General features: G+C 37.5%; 1 protein-coding gene across 6 annotated transcripts in view; it reads right to left on the bottom strand.

The window, feature by feature from the left end:
- Positions 1–24,383, bottom strand: part of SYNE2 (spectrin repeat containing nuclear envelope protein 2) — a 330,191-nt gene that overhangs the window by 127,701 nt on the left and 178,107 nt on the right. For all 6 annotated transcript variants that reach the window (XM_049706356.1, XM_049706357.1, XM_049706358.1 and 3 more), the window contains 10 exons: positions 21,526–23,623; positions 19,302–19,624; positions 17,211–17,355; positions 16,132–16,350; positions 10,968–11,233; positions 9,312–9,480; positions 6,498–6,653; positions 3,977–4,117; positions 1,742–1,924; positions 848–985 (listed from right to left, as the gene is read on the bottom strand). In XM_049706356.1, the coding sequence (XP_049562313.1) occupies positions 848–985; positions 1,742–1,924; positions 3,977–4,117; positions 6,498–6,653; positions 9,312–9,480; positions 10,968–11,233; positions 16,132–16,350; positions 17,211–17,355; positions 19,302–19,624; positions 21,526–23,623 (3,838 nt within the window). The remainder of the gene's footprint in view (positions 1–847; positions 986–1,741; positions 1,925–3,976; positions 4,118–6,497; positions 6,654–9,311; positions 9,481–10,967; positions 11,234–16,131; positions 16,351–17,210; positions 17,356–19,301; positions 19,625–21,525; positions 23,624–24,383) is intronic.

The following is a 24,383-nucleotide window of genomic DNA, read 5'->3' as shown; positions in this document are numbered from 1 at the left end:
CTTAAGATAAAACAAACTTATTATCTCATAGTTTCCATGGCTCAGGAGTCCAGGCATGGCTTAGGTGGGTCCTCAGCTCAGGATGTCACAAGGCTGCAATCAAGGTGCCATCTGGAGCGTGGATTTGTCTTCCGAGTTCATTCTGGTTGTTGGTGGAATTTAGTTGTAGGACTGAGATCCCAGTTTTCTTGCTGGCTGTTGACTGTGGGTCTCTCGGCTTTTGGAGGCCACCCTAGGGTCTTGGCTCCATGGCCCTCTCATAGTACGGCAGCTTACTTATTCAATCCAGCAGGAGAATCTCACTCTAGTCTGCTACCAGGGAGTCTTATAATTATACATCCATGATCAGTCATGTATTCATGGGAGTGACTATCCCATATCCTTTGCTATACGATGTAACCTAATCAAGGGAGTGACCATCTCATCACTTACTCATATTCCTGCCCACACTCAAGGGAAGGGGATTATACAGGTCGTGTACACCTGGGAACAGGACTATTGGGAACCATCTTGGAATTCTACAACCAAAACCATCACCACCATTCAGTGCAACATTCTTACTTCAGAGATCGGGGAAACTGTGGCCCATGGAGGACACAGTAAATTATCCTGAAAGATATTAGTTTCAAGAATTAGTTATCAGGACAGAAAGAACTAGATCCTGGTCTCCAAAATCCCTATCTAGAGCCTGCCACTCTTCCAAGCTTCCTTCTGCCATTTGGCATGCTTGAAGATAAGGCTGTTTTTTCAGGAAAGAAGGGGGGAAAAAAGCATTGTGACAATCAGCTAAGCCACTAATCATTACGTAGATTCTATGACACCCAGGAAACGCTGAAAGAACACTCACCTGAAGGGTGCTAGCGTGGTGACTCAGCGTCTTTGAAGAGTCATAGTCTGCAGGATCGGCCAGCAAACGACTGGTATTTTCTATCCAAGCCTCAGTACTCTTCAAAAGATCATGATACTCCTCCAGCTTAATTGTGGCCTGTGAAAGATAGGCAGTACCAAACTCAGTCTGATGGTTCCTCTTTCAGTGGAATGATTCTTAAGAACTGGTTGCTGTTAGTCAGTGGTGTCAGGCCTCACAGGGCTCCACACCCCACAGCTGGGCCACTTGCCCACCCCCTCCAGGTTTTGATCCTTCAACCTGTAAAACGAATCCTGACCACAGGTGGGAAGGATTTAAGGAGTTCTACCCCAACGCTATGGGCCTCAGCAAGGGTTCCAAGTTAGCTTTGCAACTAGTCTGGTTTCCGTTTTATGTTCCACTTTGAAAACTGGACTTACATTTGGTCCTCCTGTACCGGGCCTTGTCCTATATATACCAGTCCCTCTGAGAGTAGGTTCCTGCCTTGCTGCTGCTAGATCACATGCACAGCTCACTCACCGTGACCCCTACTTGGAAGGGAGGGCAGGGGTGTTTTGTTCCCAAATGAGGTTCTTTCTCTGGCTCCCTCCTGGGACTCTTGAGGTTGCCTGCCTGAAATTCCCTTACCTGTTGAGAAGCCCAATTCTCACCCTGACTCCTACTACTGTGGTCTGACTTTGGGATTCTTGCTTCTGCCTGTGCCAGCAGTCCCCTCAATGCCCGCTCGAACCTATGGTGTAGCTCTAGCTTCAGGTCCTAAAACTGGCAATTCAAGGGAAACTGGCTGCCTCTGAATATGTATTTTTGTTTCGTTTTAAACCCATCTCACTACTACCACATGCTCCGTGTAGCTATCGCGTGTTACAGCCATACCTTGTTAAACTGTGAGGTTCTATATTCTGCCCTCTGTGATACTTGCTGATACTGCTGGAAAGGAATCATCAAGTTATCCATCCATTCTTGAGCTTGTCCTGGGTCCTGTTCAACAATGTCCTGAACTTCAGAATCCAGCTCATTTAGCTTGGAGTGCCAGAGATCTAGCTCATTCCACATTGTCTGGGGAAGAAAAGGGTAAGTCCATTTGGATTGAAGATGTGTTGAGTTCTAAGTTTTCACACAGTATCTGTACTTGTAAATGCTACCAAAACAACATGACAGAGACAACATCCCAGGCAAAGTTTTTCAATTATGCCCAGAAACCACCTGAACTGAAAAACACTTTTTCTGAGGTCACTTAACTCTTACTGTATTCATTTCAGTACAAATTAGCTGTAAGGGGGCAGAAAGTCCTGGACACTTCCAGAGATGAATGACACCAAACAAGGTCAACGTAATCCTAATCTTTCAAGAGTGATGAGGTAACATTACATTTAAAAGGGCTTGGGTAAATACCTAACCTATTTAGACCAGTATATATATCTACTTAATCTAGAAGACAATTCTTATTAAATGCAAAAATAAAACTGATAAAAAGAAAATATCTGCTCTGACTCAGACTGATGCACTGGCAGAAAATTCTAGCCACATGTATCAGTAGCAACTGCTTTTAGTGCAAGAAACCAATAGGCTGGATTCAAACCTGCACTTGTCTGGGCAGAGGAAATCTCAAAGGCAACATTCAATTATTACTTAATATCTGTGTAAGAACATAATTTCTAGAAATGGGAAAATCTGACTAGTTAGAGTGCTTATTGAGAGCCCAAGATTTTGTCCAATGAGGAGCCATAGTCTGACCTATTTTTATTTTTCAATTTAATTTAATCTTTTTAATCCTTTGACATCACATTTGTTTGGTTTAGAGGGGGCTGCAAAGTCAAAGGCAGGTATGATTGTTTGTGAGCAAAGCTTGTTCACCTTATTTTAAGAGAGTATACAGTCTAATGTCTTCTCAATGAAAGAAGGACATATACAATAGGTACAATTATTTCTTTTAATATTTAGAATTATTTGTTTATTTTTACCAAAAGAAACACAGTCAAGTTAAATTAGAAACCAAAGGAGAGACTTAACTGCAGGGAGGAAGGGAACAGAGGGAAAGGGGGTGATAAGTGAGACTTCTCTGAGGATAACTTCTTTAAAAATTGCAGTATAACTGACATATAACATTTTTAGTTTCAGGTGTACAACACAATTGTTCTTTTTTTTAAAAATAAATTTATTTATTTATTTTTGGCTGTGTTGGGTCTTCGTTGCTGCGCACAGGCTCTCTCTAGTTGCAGTGAGTGGGGGCCACTATTCCTTGCGGTGCGTGGGCTTCTCATTGCGGTGGCTTCCCCTGTTGTGGAGCATGGGCTCCAGGCACGCGGGCTTCAGTAGTTGTGGCATGTGTGCTCAGTAGTTGTGGCTCGCAGGCTCTAGAGCGCAAGCTCAGTAGTTGTGGCTCATGGGTTTAGTTGCTCCGCGGCATGTGGGATCTTTCCAGACCAGGGCTCGAACCCATGGCCCCTGCATTGGCAGGCGGATTCTTAGCCACTGCACCACCAGGGAAGTCCCACAATTGTTCAATATTTGTTTCTACCATAAAGTGATCACCACAATAAGTCTAGTTAAAAATCCTTCACCATACATAGTTACAAAATTTTTTTTCCCTGTGATGAGAACTTTTAAGATCTCTTCTCTTAGCCCTATTTTTAAAAGTCTCCATTCATATTAGAATATTTCCTTAAAATATAAAGTAGAATGTTTTCTACATGCAGGAGTTTGCTTGGAAATTAAGAGGTAGAATATTATGTTTATGTACAGTTCTACCTAAGACATTTTACAAGTGAAATAAATTTGGAATTTCTACTTTCCTCTGTTTCCCCCTGGCAGTCTAAAGAAAAGCTGTTAATACCATTTATATCTTACTGAAATGTTTTTATATATCTGTCTTCCCAAGACAAGATCCTTCCCTAGTGAAAAGGCTGGTTCCCAATCATAGGCTCTCAGGAGTTTGGGCATATTACCACCATGGAAAAACTGAGAACAATTCTTAGCAACCTTCTCCACCAAGCCTCTGCAGGTGACACGCTCAGTGAGGAGGGCCCCGTAAATCAGGGTTAGGATCCCTGTGATGACTGATGACAGGGAACATACCAAATGCTGAAGGAAGTTAAGGGAGGATGTTACCTTTTGAATTTCTTGAGCTTTCTCAATATTTTTGCTCTTCTGCTGCAACATCTTTTCGACATTCCGAAGCCCGTTGTTAATTTCGTCTATTTTTCTACTCATTGAATATGATGGTGAGCTTTTCAAGACTTCATTGCTGATCTGTTTCAAAGGAAGAATGACACAATGGAGATGCTTTCCGCACTCTATTCAGAGGTTCAAATGATAAAAGGGGTAGTCACAGTGTTTTGAGATTTTACTCGTACAAATCTTTTAAGGGATAGGGGGGAAATTCCAAACCATACTGACTAATGCGTTAATGAGAGGGTAGATTAGTAGACTAGGAAAAGGCAGCTCTGCTGACCTGACCGTTCAAATCCAACCGGAAAAAAAAAAAAGAAAAGAAAACTGACCAACAGAAATCTGTTCAATGTAATCCACAGTATGTACTACAGATATGTGCTGTGTTGGGCAAAACTACTGAGGGGACTGTCTGAAACATACCCCAAGGGAGCAAATGATATTAAAAAATTCCTGGGAGAAAAATTATTTATTATACAGTTTCTATGTTTTATGAGAGAATCCTCTGCACAGATACGTTTTCAATAAAAACAAACATTCTCAATTTGACGTAAAAGATGTAATTCCCATCTTAATATTCATTTGGGTGAAATAACCTTCTAAAACTGGCTATTTCTTGCGGCAGAAAATCTTAGTTTTTCTCTGTGTGAATGTTTCTAGTGTATGTTTTCCCAGCAATTAGAAATCTAGCTGCTGAACAGTGTAATTTTTTTATCAGAACGATTTTCCGAAGAAATTAACTTGTACTAGGAAAGATAATAAATGAATGTTGAATGTATCATTTTTCAAATGCCTGATTAGTTCATGTTCTTATTTTTTTAAGCTATGTTGATAAGGTTTTCTCCAAACAGCCACTGAATAACCAAAAAATACTTAATGCTTTTGTATTCTCCTTTTAATTCACCTTTTTAAAACCACTATATCTGTACAACCATTGAGACTAAACCTTCCAATGCAGATACTTTACAGATACAGAAATTGAAACACAGGCTAAAGTCATCATGTATGACTTGCTTAAAGTCATACATCAAGGTAGTGGGTGAATTCACCCCAAGAAGCCCAAGCCACCAGACGCCAAGGCCCCCAGGCTCTTTTCACAGCATCAGGCTGTTGATACTTTTATATAATGTTTTTATTCCACAGACCATACCACAGTCAAGATTTTTTAGAAAAAAAAATAATCCTGTATTATTATTATTATTTTTAATCACTGTATTAGCTTTTTATTGCTACATAACAAATTACCACAAAATGAAGCTTTCTGATATTTTAGGCAGTTACTCTTCTGGCAGAAATGCCTATCATTTTTATATATTAGGAGAGATCATGATTTAGGTAAAGTATGCAGCCAACTGAACTGCACAGAATGGTATTGTGTCTGCTGCCTGGATCCTACAGTCACATCACGCAATAAAAGTAAGTTTTTATTGGTTACAAATATACACAGATATCAAAGTTACTGTTGAAATTTTCAACCCTAAATTTAAAAGGTAGATTTTGATTATTAACTCACTTTGTTAGGGATTTTCACATGAAGTAGTCAGGAGAACCAATTGAGTTTCTCTCAAAACATTTAGTATTCTCTTAAAATAAAATCAATAGTGCATGATTCTTGACGAAGTTCCTCATAATAGATTATCTTGTATGTCAAATCAACAAGATTTGTTATAATATATATTAGGAGTTTACATGTTTTTTACATGGGTTAGATTTTCCAAAGAAATTTGTCGCAAGTTTGAACCTGATTTTTTGTGTGCAATTAATATGTTTCATTTACTAAATTATAGGTATTTTAGGCTTGAAAAAGCAATACAAAAATCCTTCTGTATTCTTCTGGACCAAACAGAATTTTGTTCTGTTGGATCTGGGCAGCCTTTAAATAACGCAATAAAATTGTCTTGCTAAACTCCTATGTCTCCAAGTACTATGAACCATTTCCCATTCTTTCTTCCAACCTGGACTTTCAGGTATAAAGATTTGCCTGGGTATGCTTTGTGAGAATTATGTTACCATCATTATTAGAAAGACACCGTGTGTTAAGTGCTACTCCTAGTAAGTTATGAAACGTGTGTTCTTATTGTTCTTGGTTGCAATTTCAAAGTGTTAAAAGCAAAGTATTATTCATGACCAAAATTTTAAAGTGATTTTCCGGAGAAAAAAAAAGTCAAGTAAAAGCCAATATATAACTCTATTTTTAAATGCAAGAGAAGAAAAACTAAGCATCTTCACAACCAAAAATTAATAGACTAATTCTGTTACCTGTGTCACTTACTTAGAGCAACTCTGTCTCAGTATCAATACACAAAATTATCACTCAACTAAACTCTATAAAAACAGACATTAAAAAAAAACAGACATAGCTGAAATCAGGGCAAATGAAAATGTGATCTTAAATGATATGTTGTTCTTTATATTCATTCACCTCCATAAATAATAATACGAATACAAACATTATTATTACCTTCTCATCTACGTCTTCTAAAGCTTTTCTGCATTCTTCCACCTGGGATTCAATCTCTGCAGGGACTATGGTGTACATTTCAGAATACTTGATTCGCAGTTTTTCCATAATATTCTCAAAAGTTAGCTTCCCTTTCTTAAGAATGCTTTGAAGCTCCTAAAAAATCAAGAGAGTTTCAAATGCTCACAGGACAGAGAAAAAGTTTAACTCTAAAAATGCAAGCAGCTTTCCAGCACATCTTTATGATTTAAATGAGCGAGCTTTGCATGACAAAACCTCACTATTGATACAAGCTGATTAAGCATGAGAGATACTCAGTTTGGTCAGATGATGCTTTCTAATTTGTAAGAATTAAACTTGATATCTCTCCATAGTGTCAAACCATTGTCCTGAAAAGACATTACAACATCTCCTGCTTCTAAAGTACCTCTTGGATTTAGTTATATCTCAGTAGCAGTCTCCATCTAAAAAGCTGCAAGCAGCAAAAAGTTTCAAAGAAGTTTTATTTTATTATTAACTTGTTGCCATTTCTGCTTCTTCCTACATTATCATCACAATGATTCAAGGCCACTAAAAGCCCTGTGCTTGAAGCAGAAGTGTCTGCTTTCATGTAATTAGACAGCCCAGCACAGCTCAACTTCTTTCAAAAGGGAGGGTTCCAGTTCCTTGCAAAGAATGTGGGGTTTTAGGAGATAAAAGAAACCTGAACAAATAGTCTATTGGTCGTGGCCTAGAAACAGAATCTGATCTACGTACTCCTGCACTAATTATAAAGGAGAAACTCATTTGTTTGGGAAAGTGTCCCAAAGATCAAGTGGAAAAATACTTCTTGACTTTACTGTGGCTTTTTGGGTTTTCTTTTGTTTTTACAGTAGCTGTTGAGTAGCATTATCTGTGTTAATGGATTGAGTCACCACACTGAAGAATGATTACAATTTTGAATGACTCCCCGATGTGTCACTGCTTTCCTTTTCTTAGCCCTCAGCAGAGAACAAGTCTAGAGGAAAAGTTAAAGAATAGTGCCATTCAGAGAAAGGTAGGGTTTGAGGTACAGAGTGCTCCTCGTTTATCTAGACTTAGCCCTGACTACAGGTCTTCATTCAGAGCTACACTTAGATGGCTTCCCCATGAAGACTGCCTCTGTGAGGGAGAGTAAGTTTCCTTTTGCAACATTGATACCAAAAGCTCTGGTGAATAACAGCATGCAACTTTTGGACAAACTGCCAAACGTCAGTTTTACCTGTTACCACCTAGTGGAATGAGAAGAGATTGTTCGGAAAATGACCCCTAGCCTATGCACAGATAGTGTGATATAATAAATACATTTAGCCTTCATCCCGGTTCCCCGCACAGCTTCTAAAACCCTTGGAATTTCCTGCATAGGGGTGAAAGGAGTGTCTTTTGTTATTTATAACAAGTCTTTTCCAACCATACCTGAGTTTATGGTAATGAGAAGATTCTTGGTGGTGGGGCTGGGGGGTGACAGCTTCAGGATGGGGCTGGTGCCAGAGGAACCAACTGCGTGATTAGAGGGCTAGAACTTTCAACCTCACTTCCAGACCTCCAGAGGGGAGAAGGGCTGGAGGCTGAGTTAATCACCAACTGTCAATGACTCAATCAATCACGCCTATTAATGGAACCTCCATAAAAACCCTTAAACAAGGTTTGGAGAGCTCTGGATTGATGGACACATCAAGGTCCATCAAGGGAGAGTGGCGCACCCAGAGAGAGCATGGAAGCTCCACATCCTTCCCCCATACATGTCTTCCACTTGGCTGTTTCTGAGTTGTATCCTTTATAATAAACCAGTAATAGTCAGTAAAGTGCCTTCCTAGTTTTCTGAGCCATCCTAGCAAATTTATAAACCTGAGGATGGGGTCGTGGGAACTGCTGCTTTATAGCCTGTCAGTCAAAAGTATGGGTGGTGTTTCTATTTAAAGAGAAAAAAGTGAAGTTCTTTACTTGGAATCCAAATACTTAAAAAACTAGATTTCATGTCTTAAAGAAAGTATGATGGAAAAGCAATTTGACTATTTTTAACCAAAGAATTTTCTTCTATGGAGGCATATGATTTTGTCTCTCTGTAATCAAGATTATTCTAGTTTATATTTACATATCAAAGTAAAATCTGTTATTTGTATTGTGTCATTTTCTATGCAATAGCTTTTTAAAGTTAACTCTTTTCTGTTTGAACATCTTTTTAAAGTTATGAAGGACAACATTTACATGAGCTTTTTGAATAAAGCATTTCTCAAAATGTTAAAAAAAAAAAAAAGGAAGCACGGGTGGCATCTGAAGCGGGGGCAGACTTGTGGGACTGAGCCCTTAACCTGGGGGTCGATGCTAACTCTTTACAGTTAGTGTCAGAATTGAACTCGTGTCCCAGTTGGTGTCTGGAGAGTTGGGGAATAGGTTGGTGTGGGGAAAAAAAGCCTCACACATTTGGTGGCAAGTGCTGTGAGTAAAAACACTTCTATCCCTCTCAGAGACTAGATATTCTATCCTATAAAGTGAGCAGTCCTACATACTACTCAGGTGTGGTCTGAGACCCCTGTACACCAAACACACTTGACATGTGGTTGGAAAAGGGCTGCTGGCCTACCTCCTGACCTAGTCCCAACTCTGCTCTCTGTACTCCAGCCATATTGATCTCCTGTGGCTCTGCCCACACCATGCCACAGGGCCTTTGCGCACATTTTCTTCTTCTTCTAGATTCCCTCTACACTAGCCACAGGGTTACCTCTGCTCCAGGAACTTTGGACTCAAGATTTCAGATCTGTATCGGCCACATTCACTAGTTCATTCCTCACTTACCGCAAGCTGTTCTGCCTTTTCTGGGTGGTCTTGTAATTCCAGATTTTGGAAAAAGGTTGTAGTCTGCTGAAATGAATTCTTCAAAGTAATTATTTCTTTTGTAAAGGCATGTCTTTCTTGGATTTCATTCTGTATCAATTCCTTATTTTTTTGAGCCTTCTGGAAAAGCCTAAAATATAGCATCAGCATAAAATTGTTCCTCTATCCTGCTTTTCTGTGTAATAGTTTTATTTCAACAATTAATATAATGTCTGCATAGCTCACAAAAGGTTTTTTTTACTGAGAGAAAAGTACCAGTTTTCAATGGTTTATATACTATATATACAAAGATACATCAAATTCTATCACTTCATCAAAAAAGGGGGGATATATGTATACGTATAACTGATTCACTTTGCTGTACAGCAGAAACTAACACAACATTGTAAAGCAACTACACCCCAATAAAAATTAATTTAAAAAAAGAGAGGAAAAAAAAATCTCTAAAACTTTCATCCCAAAATATCTTCTTTTCACACTTTATATTCCAATTGCCATATTTTTTTCCTTGTAATCCTTGAGTTCAATTGAACATGACTCAGAGGTGTGAATGAAGTCATGCATGGGCCCTTGGAGTCATAGATGATGGAATTAGCCTTTCTATCCAAGCTGACCCCATTTACTGTGGATGCAGCCATCATATTATTGGAGGAGTTTAAGTAGGGAAAATCTTTCCTGAGAGCTATCCGGTAAGTATTTCTAGCTATAAAGATATTAGTGATATATCCTTTGACCTGATGATCATACTTCTTGGCATCTTTCTCAATGAAGTAATCACAGATGCACAAAGAGATTCTAGCGTAAGAATATTCATTACAGTGTTTTTATAAAAGTAAAATAAATTACATATAATTTAAAGGTTCTATATTAGGGACTTGGTTAAATACATTATAGCATATCCACATGGTGAAATATTATAGTTATATTTTAAAGAACATTTAATAGCATAGGAAAATAAATATGCTTATAAATGGTTCAGCAGAATATAAAACAGTATAGTACTATGATCACAATGTTTTTAAAAGTACAGCCATAGTAAGAAAGATGAGTGATTGGCAGTGATTGTTGATGAGTGGTAAAATTAAAGGTGGTTTTTATATTAATCTTTACAATTATCCACATTCTCTAAACTTCCTATAATGAACATGTATTACTAAGTTAGAAAAACAGCAAACATTAAAAAAAATTTGAAACACCAGGAAAATGTGTGCTTGTTTTAATTATCGTTAATATTAATATTTTCCAAAATAGATAACTAATGAGAACCTACTGTATAGCACAGGGAACTCTACTTAATGCTCTGCGGTGACCTAAATGGGAAGGAAATCTAAAAAGAGAGGATATGTGTATAAGTAAAGTTGATTCACTTTGCTGTACAGTAGAAACTAACACAACACTGTAAAGCAACTATACTCCAATAAAAAAAATTAATTTCCAAAAAAAAAAAAAAAAATTAATTTCCATCATTTTTATACCTATCAGTGTTGACGCAACTTGATTCTGTCATATCATTTGTCATTGTTCTATAATATTTTTATATTCTAGAAATTCAATATTTTCTCAATTTTTCCTGAGTTTGTCAAGCACATTTCCTTAATAGTTTTTCATAAATCTTACTTGTGGCATCGTTCTTGCATAGACATAATCTCTTGAGATGCAGAAACAGTTCCCATAGGTCTTAAACCTTCAGGAGTGTTCTGGATATTTTTTATGCGCTGCAGAAGTAGGGCCAGTAACAGCTGCTGCCTCTCCACATTCTCTTCATATTGGCATAAACAATCCAGCAGCTCCGAGAATTCCTCTGTGGTGGCTGCCTCTTTTGTTTTGGAAATTTCAGGGAGCTCTTCTTGAAGATTATCTAAAATAATTGCTTCTCGTTCAATCTAATTCAATAAGCAAAAAAAAAAAAAAAAAAACAGGGAGCTAAAATAAGTAAAATATACTCTTACCACTTCAGGACTCAGCAATCATAATTTTTACATACTGGCTCTTCAAAGGATTCCCAAAGCCACATCCCAGTTCAAGGTAATATTTGTCTTCCTACAGCTGGGAGTATTATCTCTCCACTATCCCAATCCCATAGTTCCCAGCTACTGATCATGTATATGTGTGATTAAAAAGAAGTATTGCTGGGCTTTCCTGGTGGCGCAGTGGTTGAGAGTCCGCCTGCCGATGCAGGGGACATGGGTTCGTGCCCCGGTCCGGGAAGATCCCACATGCCGCGGAGCAGCTAGGCCCGTGAGCCATGGCCGCTGAGCCTGCATGTCCAGAGTCTGTGCTCCACAACAGGAGAGGTCACAGCAGTGAGAGGCCCGCATACCGCAAAAAAAAAAAAAAAAAAAAAAAAAAAAATGTATTGCTGTTATGAGCTGAAGGAAATGCTACTGAATATTTTCATAATTTCTTTCTCCTTCCAATTTCAGTTGCTTTATTAAAGCAATTATTTCTCCTGACTGAGATACCCATAAGTTAGTTAGAATGAGCTCCACCAAACTGCATCCATGAAGTAGAAGAGGTTGGGCATTTTTTCTACAGGTCTCTTTTCTTTCACATCCAATGCTCAAAAAAGTAAGCCCTCAATACCCTGTCACTCACTTACACCAATGGGAAAGCAGCCCAAATTACTGGACTGCTCATGTCTTTCTCAACCACAGCTAAATGCAGAACTCAGAAATACATAACCTATCAATAATAAATAAAATATCTAGAAAGTGGAGTTCTACTGGCCCTGAAACTCAGAACCAAAGACAGAAAATCAGATGCCTCTCATTCCCTCTTCAAATCCTCTGGCGCTCTCCTCAGTAGCACTGTACATTTACCACATTCTGTCCCAGCATTGCCAACATTCCTGCTCTACGTTCAGACAGAGTCAGCCATCCTGCAATCTTGACATTACTGAATATCACAGAGGTCAACTACATTTATGATATCATGCTAACTGAAATGATAAATGAGGACCTGGATGCCCAGTAAGACATGCCAGAGAGTGAGATATAAAGCCTATGAGAATTCAGGAACCCCAGCATCAATTAAGCTCCCAGGGGGGCCAGTAGTCTGGGGCATGCCAGGGGACTTCTATAAGGTAAAGATCAAGTTGTTCAGTCTTGCACCTCTGTTGCCAAGAAAGAGGTGCGGCACTGGATGGGCCTTCTGGGATTTTGGCGGCCGTGTATGCTACACTGGTGACTATTGCTCAGATCCATTCGTCAGAACGCCGCCAGTGCTGAGGAGGCAGCGTTGCAGGACCAGGCTATGGCATAAGCTGCCCTGTCACTTGGGCCATAGGTTGCAGCTGGGTCCCCAATCACTAGAATCCATGGGTACATGTGTACCCAATCTACATGTGTAGATTGGCCCCTCTCCAAGAGACCCAGTTATGGAATTTGTGCTTTCCATCCCCTCAAACCTAAATTCAGTTGAACTGAAGTCCTAGTTCTCAAGCAGGCAGCTACACTTCCACCAGGGAATGGGATACAGGTTCTACTGGGTCATTTTGCAGTCCCCTCACTCCCCCACCAAAGAACCAGCATGCAAAGAAAGGAGTTCCTATGTTGACAGAGGTAACTGTCCACCTAGGGTTTCCAATATACACTGGGGTTGAAAGAACTATGTCCATAATCCAGGACTTAATGGAGCATCTCTTGGTGCTTCCATGGCCAGCGATAACCATAAATGGGCAACTGCAGCAACCAGGATCCAATAAGAGTAAAGTGACTAAAGGCTCTAGCCTTTCCTGTGTCAGTTCTCCTATCGCCCATTCCTGTTCCCTTGGATCACTTTCCAAAATAAACCACCTGCTTACAAGCCCCTGTCTCAGGTTCTGCTCTCTGCTGTAAAGCTGTTAAGTCATTAGGAGGAGAACACAAGGGGGAAGAATAATTTTTTTTAGGACAATAATTTTATCCAAAAGCCAGGCAATTCTTCAAATTGTGAATGGATAAACTAACTGCTGTGCATGAGTCTGACAGACTATTACTCAGGAATAAAAAGAAATGAACTATTTATACAAGCAGCAGCATGAATGAATCTCACACGCATTATGCTTAGCGAAAAAAGGCCAAACTCAAAAGGCCACAAACTATCCGAGTCTGTTTATATGACATTCTGAAGATGGCAAAACAGATTAATAATTGCCACAGGCTGGAGGTAATGGAAGGGGCTGACTACAAAGGGGCATATGGAACTTTCTTGGGTGGTGGAAATGTTCTAAGTCTTGATTTCATTGGTGGTCATGTGACTGTATGCACTTGTCAAAACGCAGCAAACTTTATACCAAAAAGAATGATGGCAGCCCCCAAATAAGTAAACAGTTGCCACAAAGATTATGCATTCACTCTTCAGCCCCTGGATGATTTTCCTTGGACAGGTTATAAAACTTTTAGGTTCACAGTCAGTTATAAAGTTGAGTCTAGAAAGGGAGAAGGAGCCACAGTTGTTCCAAGAGTAAACACAGAGACGGAAACAGAAAAACCTGTAAGCAGCCAAAGTAGAAACTAAAACAGGAGAGACTTCTGGATCTTGGGTACAAGGGGAAGAAGACAGCCTTACCCCTCCCATATCTTTGAAGACATGCATTTATTCTAGCACATTGTGATCAGTGAAGCATAAAATGATGATCCTGAATAACCAGAAATGAATAATTAAATCAAGCAGATTCTGCTTAAGAGGGAGGTAAGATTTTAGGGGGAAAAAAACAGTAAATCAAAATTTAAATTAATTTTTGAATTTGTAAATTTAAACAAGCATTTAAGTTTTCAAAAATCTACTTACACAAAACCTTTCTTCATAAAGATACTGGATTGTTGTATTAGTACAGATGTTTTTAAAAACAGAAATTCATTTTGTCACACGTAAAATCACCAAGCATGCCAACAGAATCTTGCATGTACAGGTATTTAGATGATATAATTCTTATTGAATGGATAAAAGCTATTTTAAAATCTTACATCAATTTGGCATGTGTAAAAATCATTTAAGTTGACAGTTTAGTGGTTAAAAACAGAGTGTACATTTGAATCTTCTATCACTTATGAAGTTGAGCAAGTTAATCTCACTGTGTCTCATTTTCTTCATCTATAAAATGAGAATGATAATCTCATCCTCATAGGATTCTTGCGAGGATAAATGTAAACACATGTAAAGTGCTTAGAACTATGCCTGACACGTGCTCAATTAAGTGCCCATTAAGTGTTAGCAGTTGTTGTTATTATTGTTATTACGTAAGAACATATTTTGTTGGTGTTATTCTTTGAAAAACACATTTTGTTAGCAGATATTGTCAAATGCTTGTATGGATAACTACAAAAATAACTACTATTAAATAACTACTAAAATATGATTGCCAGTGGGTAGAGGGCAAGAGAAAGATAATGTAATAAAATAAAAAGAACAATAATCTTAGGATTAGCCTAAACCTGGATGTGAATAAGAGCTGTCCCTCAACAAATACTAAGTGCCCACTAAGTGCAAAGCCCTGTTCAGCTTCTAACGTTACAGTGTGAGCAAAATAGATGTGGCCCCAGCCCACAGCCCCAGTTTAATCACTAGCCTGGAGGCTTGTACCAACTTAAATCTCTCAGTGCCTCAGCTTCTTCATTTAGAAAATGGTGATAATAGGTAACTCTTGAGGGCCATGCCGAGATTCAGCAGCATCATGCGTGAACTGCCTTCTTCTTTTTTTTTTTGGCCGCGCCTCGCGGCTTAGTTCCCTGACCAGGGATGGAACCCGTGCCCCCTGCAGTGGGAGTGTGAAGTCTTAACCACTGGACCACCAGGGAATTCCCTGAACTGCCTTCTTAGCACAGCACACAGGAACACACTGCACAGAAGGACCTCAGTAAACCGTGCCATTGTGGATGGGAAAGAGCTGGAGGCTAGTGGCCCTGCTAAAAGGACAATTTACAAAATTCCTTAGAGTTTTAACATTCAAGAGACTATTTACTAACCAAACCCCAACAGCACCATCAAAATGATATTCATTTTCAAGAATAACAAGTTTTAAGCAGGAAAATATGATAGTGCTAAACGTTTAAATCCTAAGGCAAGGTGACCTACTGCTAATCTAGTATTGATTATATTTTTCTTAAGTAAATTCAGCAGAAATTTTAACAGGAATAAGAGAGAAGGGTTTTCATTTAATGTTCTGATTTGTACCTCATTTATACCTGGTCCTTTGGAAAGATTAAAGAATACCCTAAGATATTTTTATACTATTTTAAATTTTCTTTCTAAATGTATGGGATGCCTAAGGCCTCAACCATGGTTAAATTAACATCTGTGATCGATATATATTATGGAGGTTTTCTTTGAGACAGTCTTCAGAAAGAACATCATACACATTTTTAGGTCATACTTATTAACAATAGTAGTTAATTTCCACAGTTAACCACTGTAATTAATTTCAAAATTAATTGGTTATTATGAATATTACCTTATTCTAACCTCTAGTGTGATGGAGAGACATTTTTAAGAGGGCTTAGCTTATCTGCACAATAAAGATTTTAAAGCTCATATAAGCAAGTAGCCACTTATTTCTAAGAATTATTTGACACCAAAAAAATGCCACTGTCATGAAAGAATTTGAGTCATTCTTGAATAATTCCTTGGAGATTATTTTGCTAGGACCTGACCTCTATATTTACATGTTCCATGCACGTGATGTAAACCAATGGTGCAGGTTGAGGACTTGTTTTATATTTAAAAAAAATGAAAATAATAAAACAATTTAAATGACATGTGTTAGTAAACTGTACGGTTTGACTGTTGCAAATGAAGCACTTACTTCTTCATGGATAAATTTCCACTCCAGCTTCAGTTCTTCACACCACAACTCCCATTCTTTAACAGCTTCCATCAAACTCAGCCATCTCTCCCATAGAGCAGATGTGCTTCTGAGTAAACAGAGGCTGTCACTATCTGTGCACATGCGTCTCAAGTGTCTGAGGACCTGTCGTACTTTCATGAGCTCTTCTTTGGCTGACGTAAGATTTGACACCAAGGTCTTAAGAAAGAAAAGAAAAGGAATAGGAGGGATAGAAGTTTTCTGAATTCAGAACTATCCTGAAACTTATAAACTATTTTAATCTTGAACAATTAATGTTTTAAAATCACCCATAAGTATTACATAATCCATTTTTTAGTCCTTTTGGAAGTCAATTTGAGACAGATGAGAAGCATCTATGTATTATTATATTGCACATGAATTTGGAACTATGTGGACAAATAATGACCTATCAACCAATTTTTCTAAGTAAAAATGTGTTTTCCAAGGTAAATATCCTAGAAGTTCATTTTCTTATTTTAATGTAAGTCTCGTATTTTACTAGATAGCTAATTTGTACAATGCTTACTGTAATCAACCACAAACACATTATTTATATTTTTTGGTTTTGTGTTTGTTTTGTGGTAGATGATAAGCACAGATGATTTAGAATGTCCTCATCCAAATGCTAATAACATAATACCATACACTGTGACAGATGAATATATGCAAAAACTAAAATTGCTCAGTAATAGAGTATAAGAAGTAACCAGAATTTAGCATTTCTGAAAGTTGCATTAAATGCTGTCATTGATCCAGCGATGTCCAACAAAACAACATGCAAGGTAACGCTTTAGAAAGAATGATTAATAAGGACAGGAGCTACTGGGGAGAAGACTGTCCTGTGAACCCAAAGGATTAAATTTCTCAGAACCAATGCCTCATTTTCCCCATGGCTTTTGGTTTAGGAATTTTGTTGAGTGTACAACTCAGGATGAAGATTTCTGTGGGTCATAACAGAGCCACATCCCGTGATGCCTCCACCTGCTTTCTGCCAATTTTTTGTACATAGTCTTACTGAGATTTGCAAGTTCTATTACCTTGCTCTGTTCCAAGCGCTCTAAAGCTTCTTTGTATGACATTGGCAATGGGGACATGGACTGCCCAAGAACTGTCTCCATCTGGCTGAGGTTAGCGCAAATTTTCTCTTTTATTTTTCTATAGCCTTTGTAATTTTCAAGACACCTAGTGAGACACAGTTAGAAAAAAAAAGCGATGTTAAATTTTATTTAGTACAATAAATTCTGAACTTCCCAGAATGCATTCTGAACACTTAGTAAAAAACAGAATGTAATTCTCTTTTTGCTACTCAGTGTATTTCAACAAATATTTATTGACTACCTCCTCCTCAAAGGACCTGCATGAGACTTTTAATGCAAACTTTAACAGGCAGATAGACTGTTTCTAAAACACCTAAACTGGAAAACTGCATTCTTGAGCACTGCTAATAAGGTGTAAATTGGTACAATTCTTGTAGAAAACCACTTAGTCTTAAAAATGCTCATATCTTTTGATCCAACTTCTGCAATTAATCTTAAGGAATCAATCCTAACGTAAGAAATTTATCCTATACCTTATAAAACCTTTTACACAGTAAAATCTTTTTACTTATTAGACTGTTAATTAAAATGGCAAAAACCAGAACACACTTTATGCTAACAAAAGATATGGTTAAGTAAGTTACAACAATCCGTTTTAAAAAATATTACATAATAATTACAATTGCTTTTATATGAAGTTTTGTTACAATAAGGAAGAGTTCATTTTATAAAGTAAAGTAAAAGCAGCCTATTTTTATATAGTACAATGTTGTGCTACATTAAAAAAAAAAACTATGAATAAAATTATGTATACAAAATAGATACAACCTAAATCCCCCACTGAAAACAATAAAAAATTAGGTATCAAAGATATATTTTTTAAAATTCTTAAAACACAATAATAAACTGGCAAAGAATTAAGGAATATTCAGAGGCCCCAAACTATGTAAAAGTGGAAATACAGAGAAATAAGCTAAGCTCTAAGGCCAGTTTTTCACTTTGAGGACATTTGTCAAGTTTCAGTTTTGTTGACCTTCACCTGGAATGCTGGGGACAGAAGATAAAGCCCGGAGCACACCCAGGATGGATGTTTATTAGGACATTCCCTCTGTAAAGATAATTTGTAACACATATAACACAAAGACCAGCCTCCAAAATGTAGAATAAATCCCTACAAATCAATAAGAAAAAGCTAGACAACCCAATAAAAATTGTCTTGAACAGGCATTTTTCAGAAGATGAAATAAGAAAGATGAAGAAATATTCACAAAAGAGGCTCAAATTCATTAACAGTAATAAAGATGCAAATTAAAACCACAATGAAGTATCACTTAACCATCAGACTGGCAAAAATTAAATCTCACAACATTAAGTGTTGGTGAGGATATGGGACAACTGGAACATTAATATGTTGCTGGTTTGAGTAGAAATGGGTAAAATCATCTGGAATTAAAAATTTAAGATGTGCATACCTTTTGACCCAGCAATCACAATCCTAGTTATACACCCAAAGGAAGCTTTTGCATTTGCAAATGTTCCTAGAAGCACTGTTTGTGAATGCAAAAGCTAGAAACAACCCAAATGTTTACCAACAGCTGGGTGAGTGAATATTTTACCACAGACAAAAACATGAATAAACTTCAGGATCATAATGGTAAGTTTGAAAAAATGAAGTCACAGAAGAATACATATACATGAAAACAGGACACAAACATGTAGTAAAAATATTTTTAAAAGCAAGGGCATGGTAAATAAAAAACAGGATAATGGTTACTTCTGAGAGGAGAAGGAAGAAGTACCCAAGAGTATTCAAAAATCATGATGTTTATCTTTGAACCTTTGGGTACAAAGGTGTTTGTTTTATCATCATTCTTTATACCATACTCAGACTTCTATAAACATTCTGTTTTAAGTACTCAATATTAATTAAGAAAAAATGAAATAAATGCAATAGAATATTTGCCATGGTTTTCCTTAGTGATTTTTTCTTACTTTTCCATATTTTCCAAATCATTTCTAATGTGTACATGTTAATTATAAACAAATCTATATTTTGTTCTTAAAGCATTACCTTTAGCAAGAAGTACCTACCTTTCTACTTCAGCTTCCTTTACTTTGGCTGCCTCCCTCATGGCTGAGTCCTTAGAAACTAATTCCTGTAAAGTACACTCAAGTTGTCGTTTAGCTTCTGGGCTGCATATAGTCCCCAAATTCTCGGTGAGGTCCTGGATGTCTGCTATTGTGGACTTCAGTTCCTCTTGTTTGCGGCGAGGCATCTCTATTGATTCTTCTGGATTATCAAGGTCTACTCTGTGGGATGCAATGATGGCTTCAAGGGCAGTGATGATCCCCATGGCCCTGGCGACTGCTTCATTATAGCGTGCCATATTTCCATAAGCATCATTCAAGACATTCTGGTGAATGGAAGATTAAATGCCGTGATGAAAACTGTCAAACTTTTGTCATTCTTGAATTTTTGTGATACATTCATAATATGTCTCTGTCATAAAGAAGGAGCATCTCACACTTATAGTTTAATAATATTACACTAATAGTTAAAAATGAATAAGTTTAAACTAAAAAAAAAAAAAAAAACAAAAATGAATAAGTTTTTCTTTGCATAAAGAAAATGGTTTCCAGATTTGCTAAATCTAATCTAAATTTAAAGATACATCTCATGAATCATGTCTAATGATAGATGTTCCTGCTCTAGAACTCTTGTATTAGACTATGAATTATATAAAACAACTGAATATATTTAATGTATATAACCTTAAGCAATATCTGTGGGAAAAAAACTGAAAAGACCCCCCCCACACACACCAAACCTCTTGTATTTTTAAATTAATGGCCCTGCCACTAACTTTAGTTTTGAGCACATCACTTAATGTCTCCAGACCTCAAGTCTTCTCACTGAAATAACAAATAGTTGAAATAAATAACTTTAGAGGTCCCTTCCAGCCCAGCTCTAAATATATCATTTTGGGGATTTATGTACATTGTTTCTGGAAACTGTATTAAAATCAAGCAGAGAATTTGTTAAGTACCAATTTAAAGAATGTATTAGGGTTCATATGACTTTATATTTCTATAGCATTTATACCTTAGCAAAATAGTTCAAATACATTATCTAACAACTTTTTGAATTAAAGAAGGGAGTTGGGCTTCCTTGGTGGCACAGTGGTTGAGAGTCCGCCTGCCGATGCAGGGAACACGGGTTCGTGCCCCAGTCCGGGAAGATCCCACATGCCGCGGAGCGGCTGGGCCCGTGAGCCGTGGCCACTGAGCTTGTGCGTCCAGAGCCTGTGCTCTGCAACGGGAGAGGCCACAACAGTGAGAGGCCCGCGTACCACAAAAAAGAAAAAAGGAAAAAAAAAAAAAGAAGGGAGTTAACGTCCCCATTCTAGAAATTCAGTGTGACAACTCTGAAAACACAGTGTAGGGCATTATATTAAGAACAGTGTGTTTAGATGATGCCTAAGATATCTACCCTATTATTGCAAGAAAGGAGGGAGTTTGTTGTCGTCGCTCTGCAACAGAGATCAGCAAACTTTTCCTGTAAAGGGTCAGACCGAATATTTTAGGTTTTGCAGGCCATATGGACTGTCACAACTACTCAGCCCTGCTGTTGTAGCAGGAAGGCAGCCATACACAAGCCAGTAAGGAATGGGCATAGCTGTGCTCCAATATAACTTTATTTACAAAATCAGGTGCCTGGGCAAATTCGGCCCATGGGCCTTAATTTGATGACCCCTGCCCTAAAATCACACAGATCTCAACATGAATCCTGGTTCTGTTACTATTTCAAGACCTTGAGAAAACTGTTGATGTTTCTGAACTTCAATTTCCTTATTTTAAAACGGGGCTAGTAATAGCACCCATTTCACAGAGTTGCTATGAGGATTCAAGATAAAGTGTTCAGCACAGTTCCTAGACACTGTAAATTCTAAATAAATGTGGAGTTATTATCTTGTGTTCTTTATACCATATTTCTTCCACTACTCTCTATTATTTCTGAAAAGCAAACAAACAAAAATCACAAACTTTTTGGTTCTGAGCTCAGCAGAAGCTACGAGGGATATAGAAATAAAGGTGTCAAACTCAACTTTTTCCAAACTGTAAGGAACTGTATTTAGATACAGAATGAGCTGGGATTATAAACTGGACCTTTGAAGTTCTTTAAAATGGCTATTCTCCTGTGCAGAATATTTCTATAGAATGTGTAACTTCTTGAGAAATGTGGATATTAACTAGAGTAAAACATAAAACCACGAAATTACAACAAATACATTAACGAACTAATTAAAAAACTTACTGTGCGCAAATCAATGCTTGCATTAAGCTGCATGTAAAGATCTTCAATGTCATGTAATTTTGTCTCCACATCACTAGCTTCAGAAGAGTTTTCTTCTCTTTGCTTCTCAAGAACAGTCACAGCTTTAATGCTATCCATTTCTGCCTGAACTTGTTCTTGAAACATTTCACAATTAACTTTTTCATTTTGAATATGTTCAATTTGCAAATTTATAAGTAAAGGCTGTTGTAACTGAGATTTTATCTGATTTAAAACATGTAAGGAATTTTCTAGTTTGTCCTGAAAATTCTTTTCATCCATTTCTTTCGGTTGGGATTCCAGGACTATATTTTGGAGAACCTTGTGTAACTTATCACTTTCTTCTGCATACAGCTTTATTTGTAGCATTTCTTCTTCTTTGAATGAGTCATCAAAGTCCTTATTTTCACTTAATTTCTTGATTATTTCATGATACAAGCACATGACTTTCCTGATTCTCTGATTCAAAATTTGAGCATTGAGCAGACTGCTTTCTGGTGAGGTGTCAGGCGTTGTTAGTAGTGCTTCAGTCCTTTTCTTAACTTGCAGATCCATAGCCCTCAATTTACCTAGTGATGCCTGATATTTGCCATATTCTGCCACAAATGTATCTAACTGCTTAATTTTTTCTTCAAGTTCCTTTTCTTTTTCAAGTATTTGGGTTTGTAATTGGTCAAGTTGGGACCAATCCCAATTTAGTCCTATACAGTCAAACACTTCTTTGAGTTTCAATACTTGTAGGATACTAGATCGAACACCAGTGATTTGGTCTTTAAGACGATACAACTCCTCTTTAACATCTGGATTTATTTCTGGATTTAGTAGCAGTTCATTGTGCTGTATATGGTCAACCTCCTTCTGAAGCACAGATGTTTTTTCATAAAATTCTCTATAAAAATTTATCTTGTGTTCTACTTCATTACATTTATTTTGAATGAATCTTTGTGTTCTGTTGGCTCTAGTCTTAAGATTTTTCAATTGATCATCTAGAAATAATCTTTCAAATACACTTAGATCTTTACAGATGTTTGTTTGTTCCTGAAGATGTGTTGCGATTACACTCTCAATTTCCTGCAATTCCTTCTGAGAAATGGTCAAAGTGACATACTGATGTTCTAGTTCAGCTTCTGTGGAGGTTGTTTGCATCTTCGGGATCATCAGTGTTTCATTTCCTTGAAGTGAAAGTTGAACCTTCCCTATTACCCCAACAAATTTGCTTCTTTCTTCCAAGTTAAATTCTAATTGCTGTGATCTTTGAGTTGATTTTAAAACTAGCATTTGGTATTGATTCTGTAAGTCCTGTAGGAGGTTATTTAAATCACTGCTCTCATATGCTGTAAGGTTAGGAATATTATCTTTGACCTCTTCAACCAATGACTCCACAACCTGCTGCTTATCTAGAATGCCATCGTGCACCACCTTGCATTTTCTGATCTGTGAAAGAATATTGTCTGGGAGAAGGGAAATGGTAGGGATGAGTTCACCTAACAGATTTTTGACCCATAAGATAGCCTCTTTCATCTTGTACCTGGTCTCACACTTCTTGATCTGATTTTCCACCTCTATGTTTAATGGTTCCAATGCTTCCAATTGCTTCTGCAAATTATTTATTGCGTCTTCTAAAACCTTCTTTTCTTTTTCTCCCCAAATCCTCTTCATCTGAAGTTCAGCTCGCCCTCTGAACACAGAAAATCTATGCTTGATAGTCTGGAGTTCAGTGGCCAAGGCAACCATGCTTTGATTCCCTTCTTCTTCTGGAGAGTCCAGCCTTAACTGCAGACACTGCTGCTGCTGCTGCAGAGAAATTTCAAGGTCTTGGATCTTACTCATGAGAAACGTAAACTCATCATGTCCCACCACTTGCTGAGAATACTTCTTCTGGACCAGTCGTTCCATTTGCTCCCAACCACGTTCAAGTTGCTTCATCTGGCTTTCCAACAGCTTTTTATCCATGTCAGTCAGACAGTTTGATAAATTTTCCCATTCGATTTTCAACTTGCTTAAAGAATCTTTCTCTTTTTCTATTGATGCCAGTAATTTTTTAATTTTGTCCATATGGGTTGAACTGTCCAGTGGTCCCCTGGCAAAAGAAGAAAAATGGAGCTGATTAATATTTATTATACATCAACATGAGGTTAGCTGTCATTAAAAGAAATTAATTCTGCTTTGAATTCACAGAAGAGAAGATTAGGTTGTCTGTAAGAACACTCTGTCCTTAAAATAAAAATCAGAATCTTGTTTACTGTAGCTCTCAATTAATGTGTGACAATGTAGAAACCTTGTCTATAAAATGAGTATCATAAAAATGCAGAAGCACAGGAAGGGAGTGAAAAGTGAAGGGAAGAATGTATGTAAAAGTACTCTGTCACCTGTAAAGTACTTGTACAAAGTTAGGCTAGGACTAAGCTAAATTACAACATCCAACCCCTTTGTTATCCTCTTACCAACAATAATGATAAAGATATTGACTAAGAAGGTACAATCATCAGACTAATCTTTTAAATATAAAATTGTTTCCTCAAAGGATGTCACTGAAAGTGAACCCCATTTAGGCAAAAGTATAAAATAAAACTTTTTAATAATGAGAAAATGTTTACAAGTTATGACTGTATCTACAATCTTCAGCCATCATTTTCAAAGCCAAAAGGAGTACATACATGTAAAAAGAAACCATTACAATACATATATATTCCTTATGTTCCAAACTATTTAAACCAAGTATGTTAATATTAAACAATTGTATTGGGCTTCCCTGGTGGTGCAGTGGTTGAGAGTCCGCCTGCCGATGCAGGGGACACGGGTTTGTGCCTTGGTTCGGGAAGATCCCACATGCCGCGGAG

The sequence above is a fragment of the Orcinus orca genome, chromosome 2 (assembly GCF_937001465.1).
Source record: "Orcinus orca chromosome 2, mOrcOrc1.1, whole genome shotgun sequence".
Classification (NCBI taxonomy): domain Eukaryota; kingdom Metazoa; phylum Chordata; class Mammalia; order Artiodactyla; family Delphinidae; genus Orcinus; species Orcinus orca.
The sequence above is the reverse complement of the archived record's forward strand: the minus strand, read 5'-3'. Positions and strand labels throughout refer to the sequence as shown.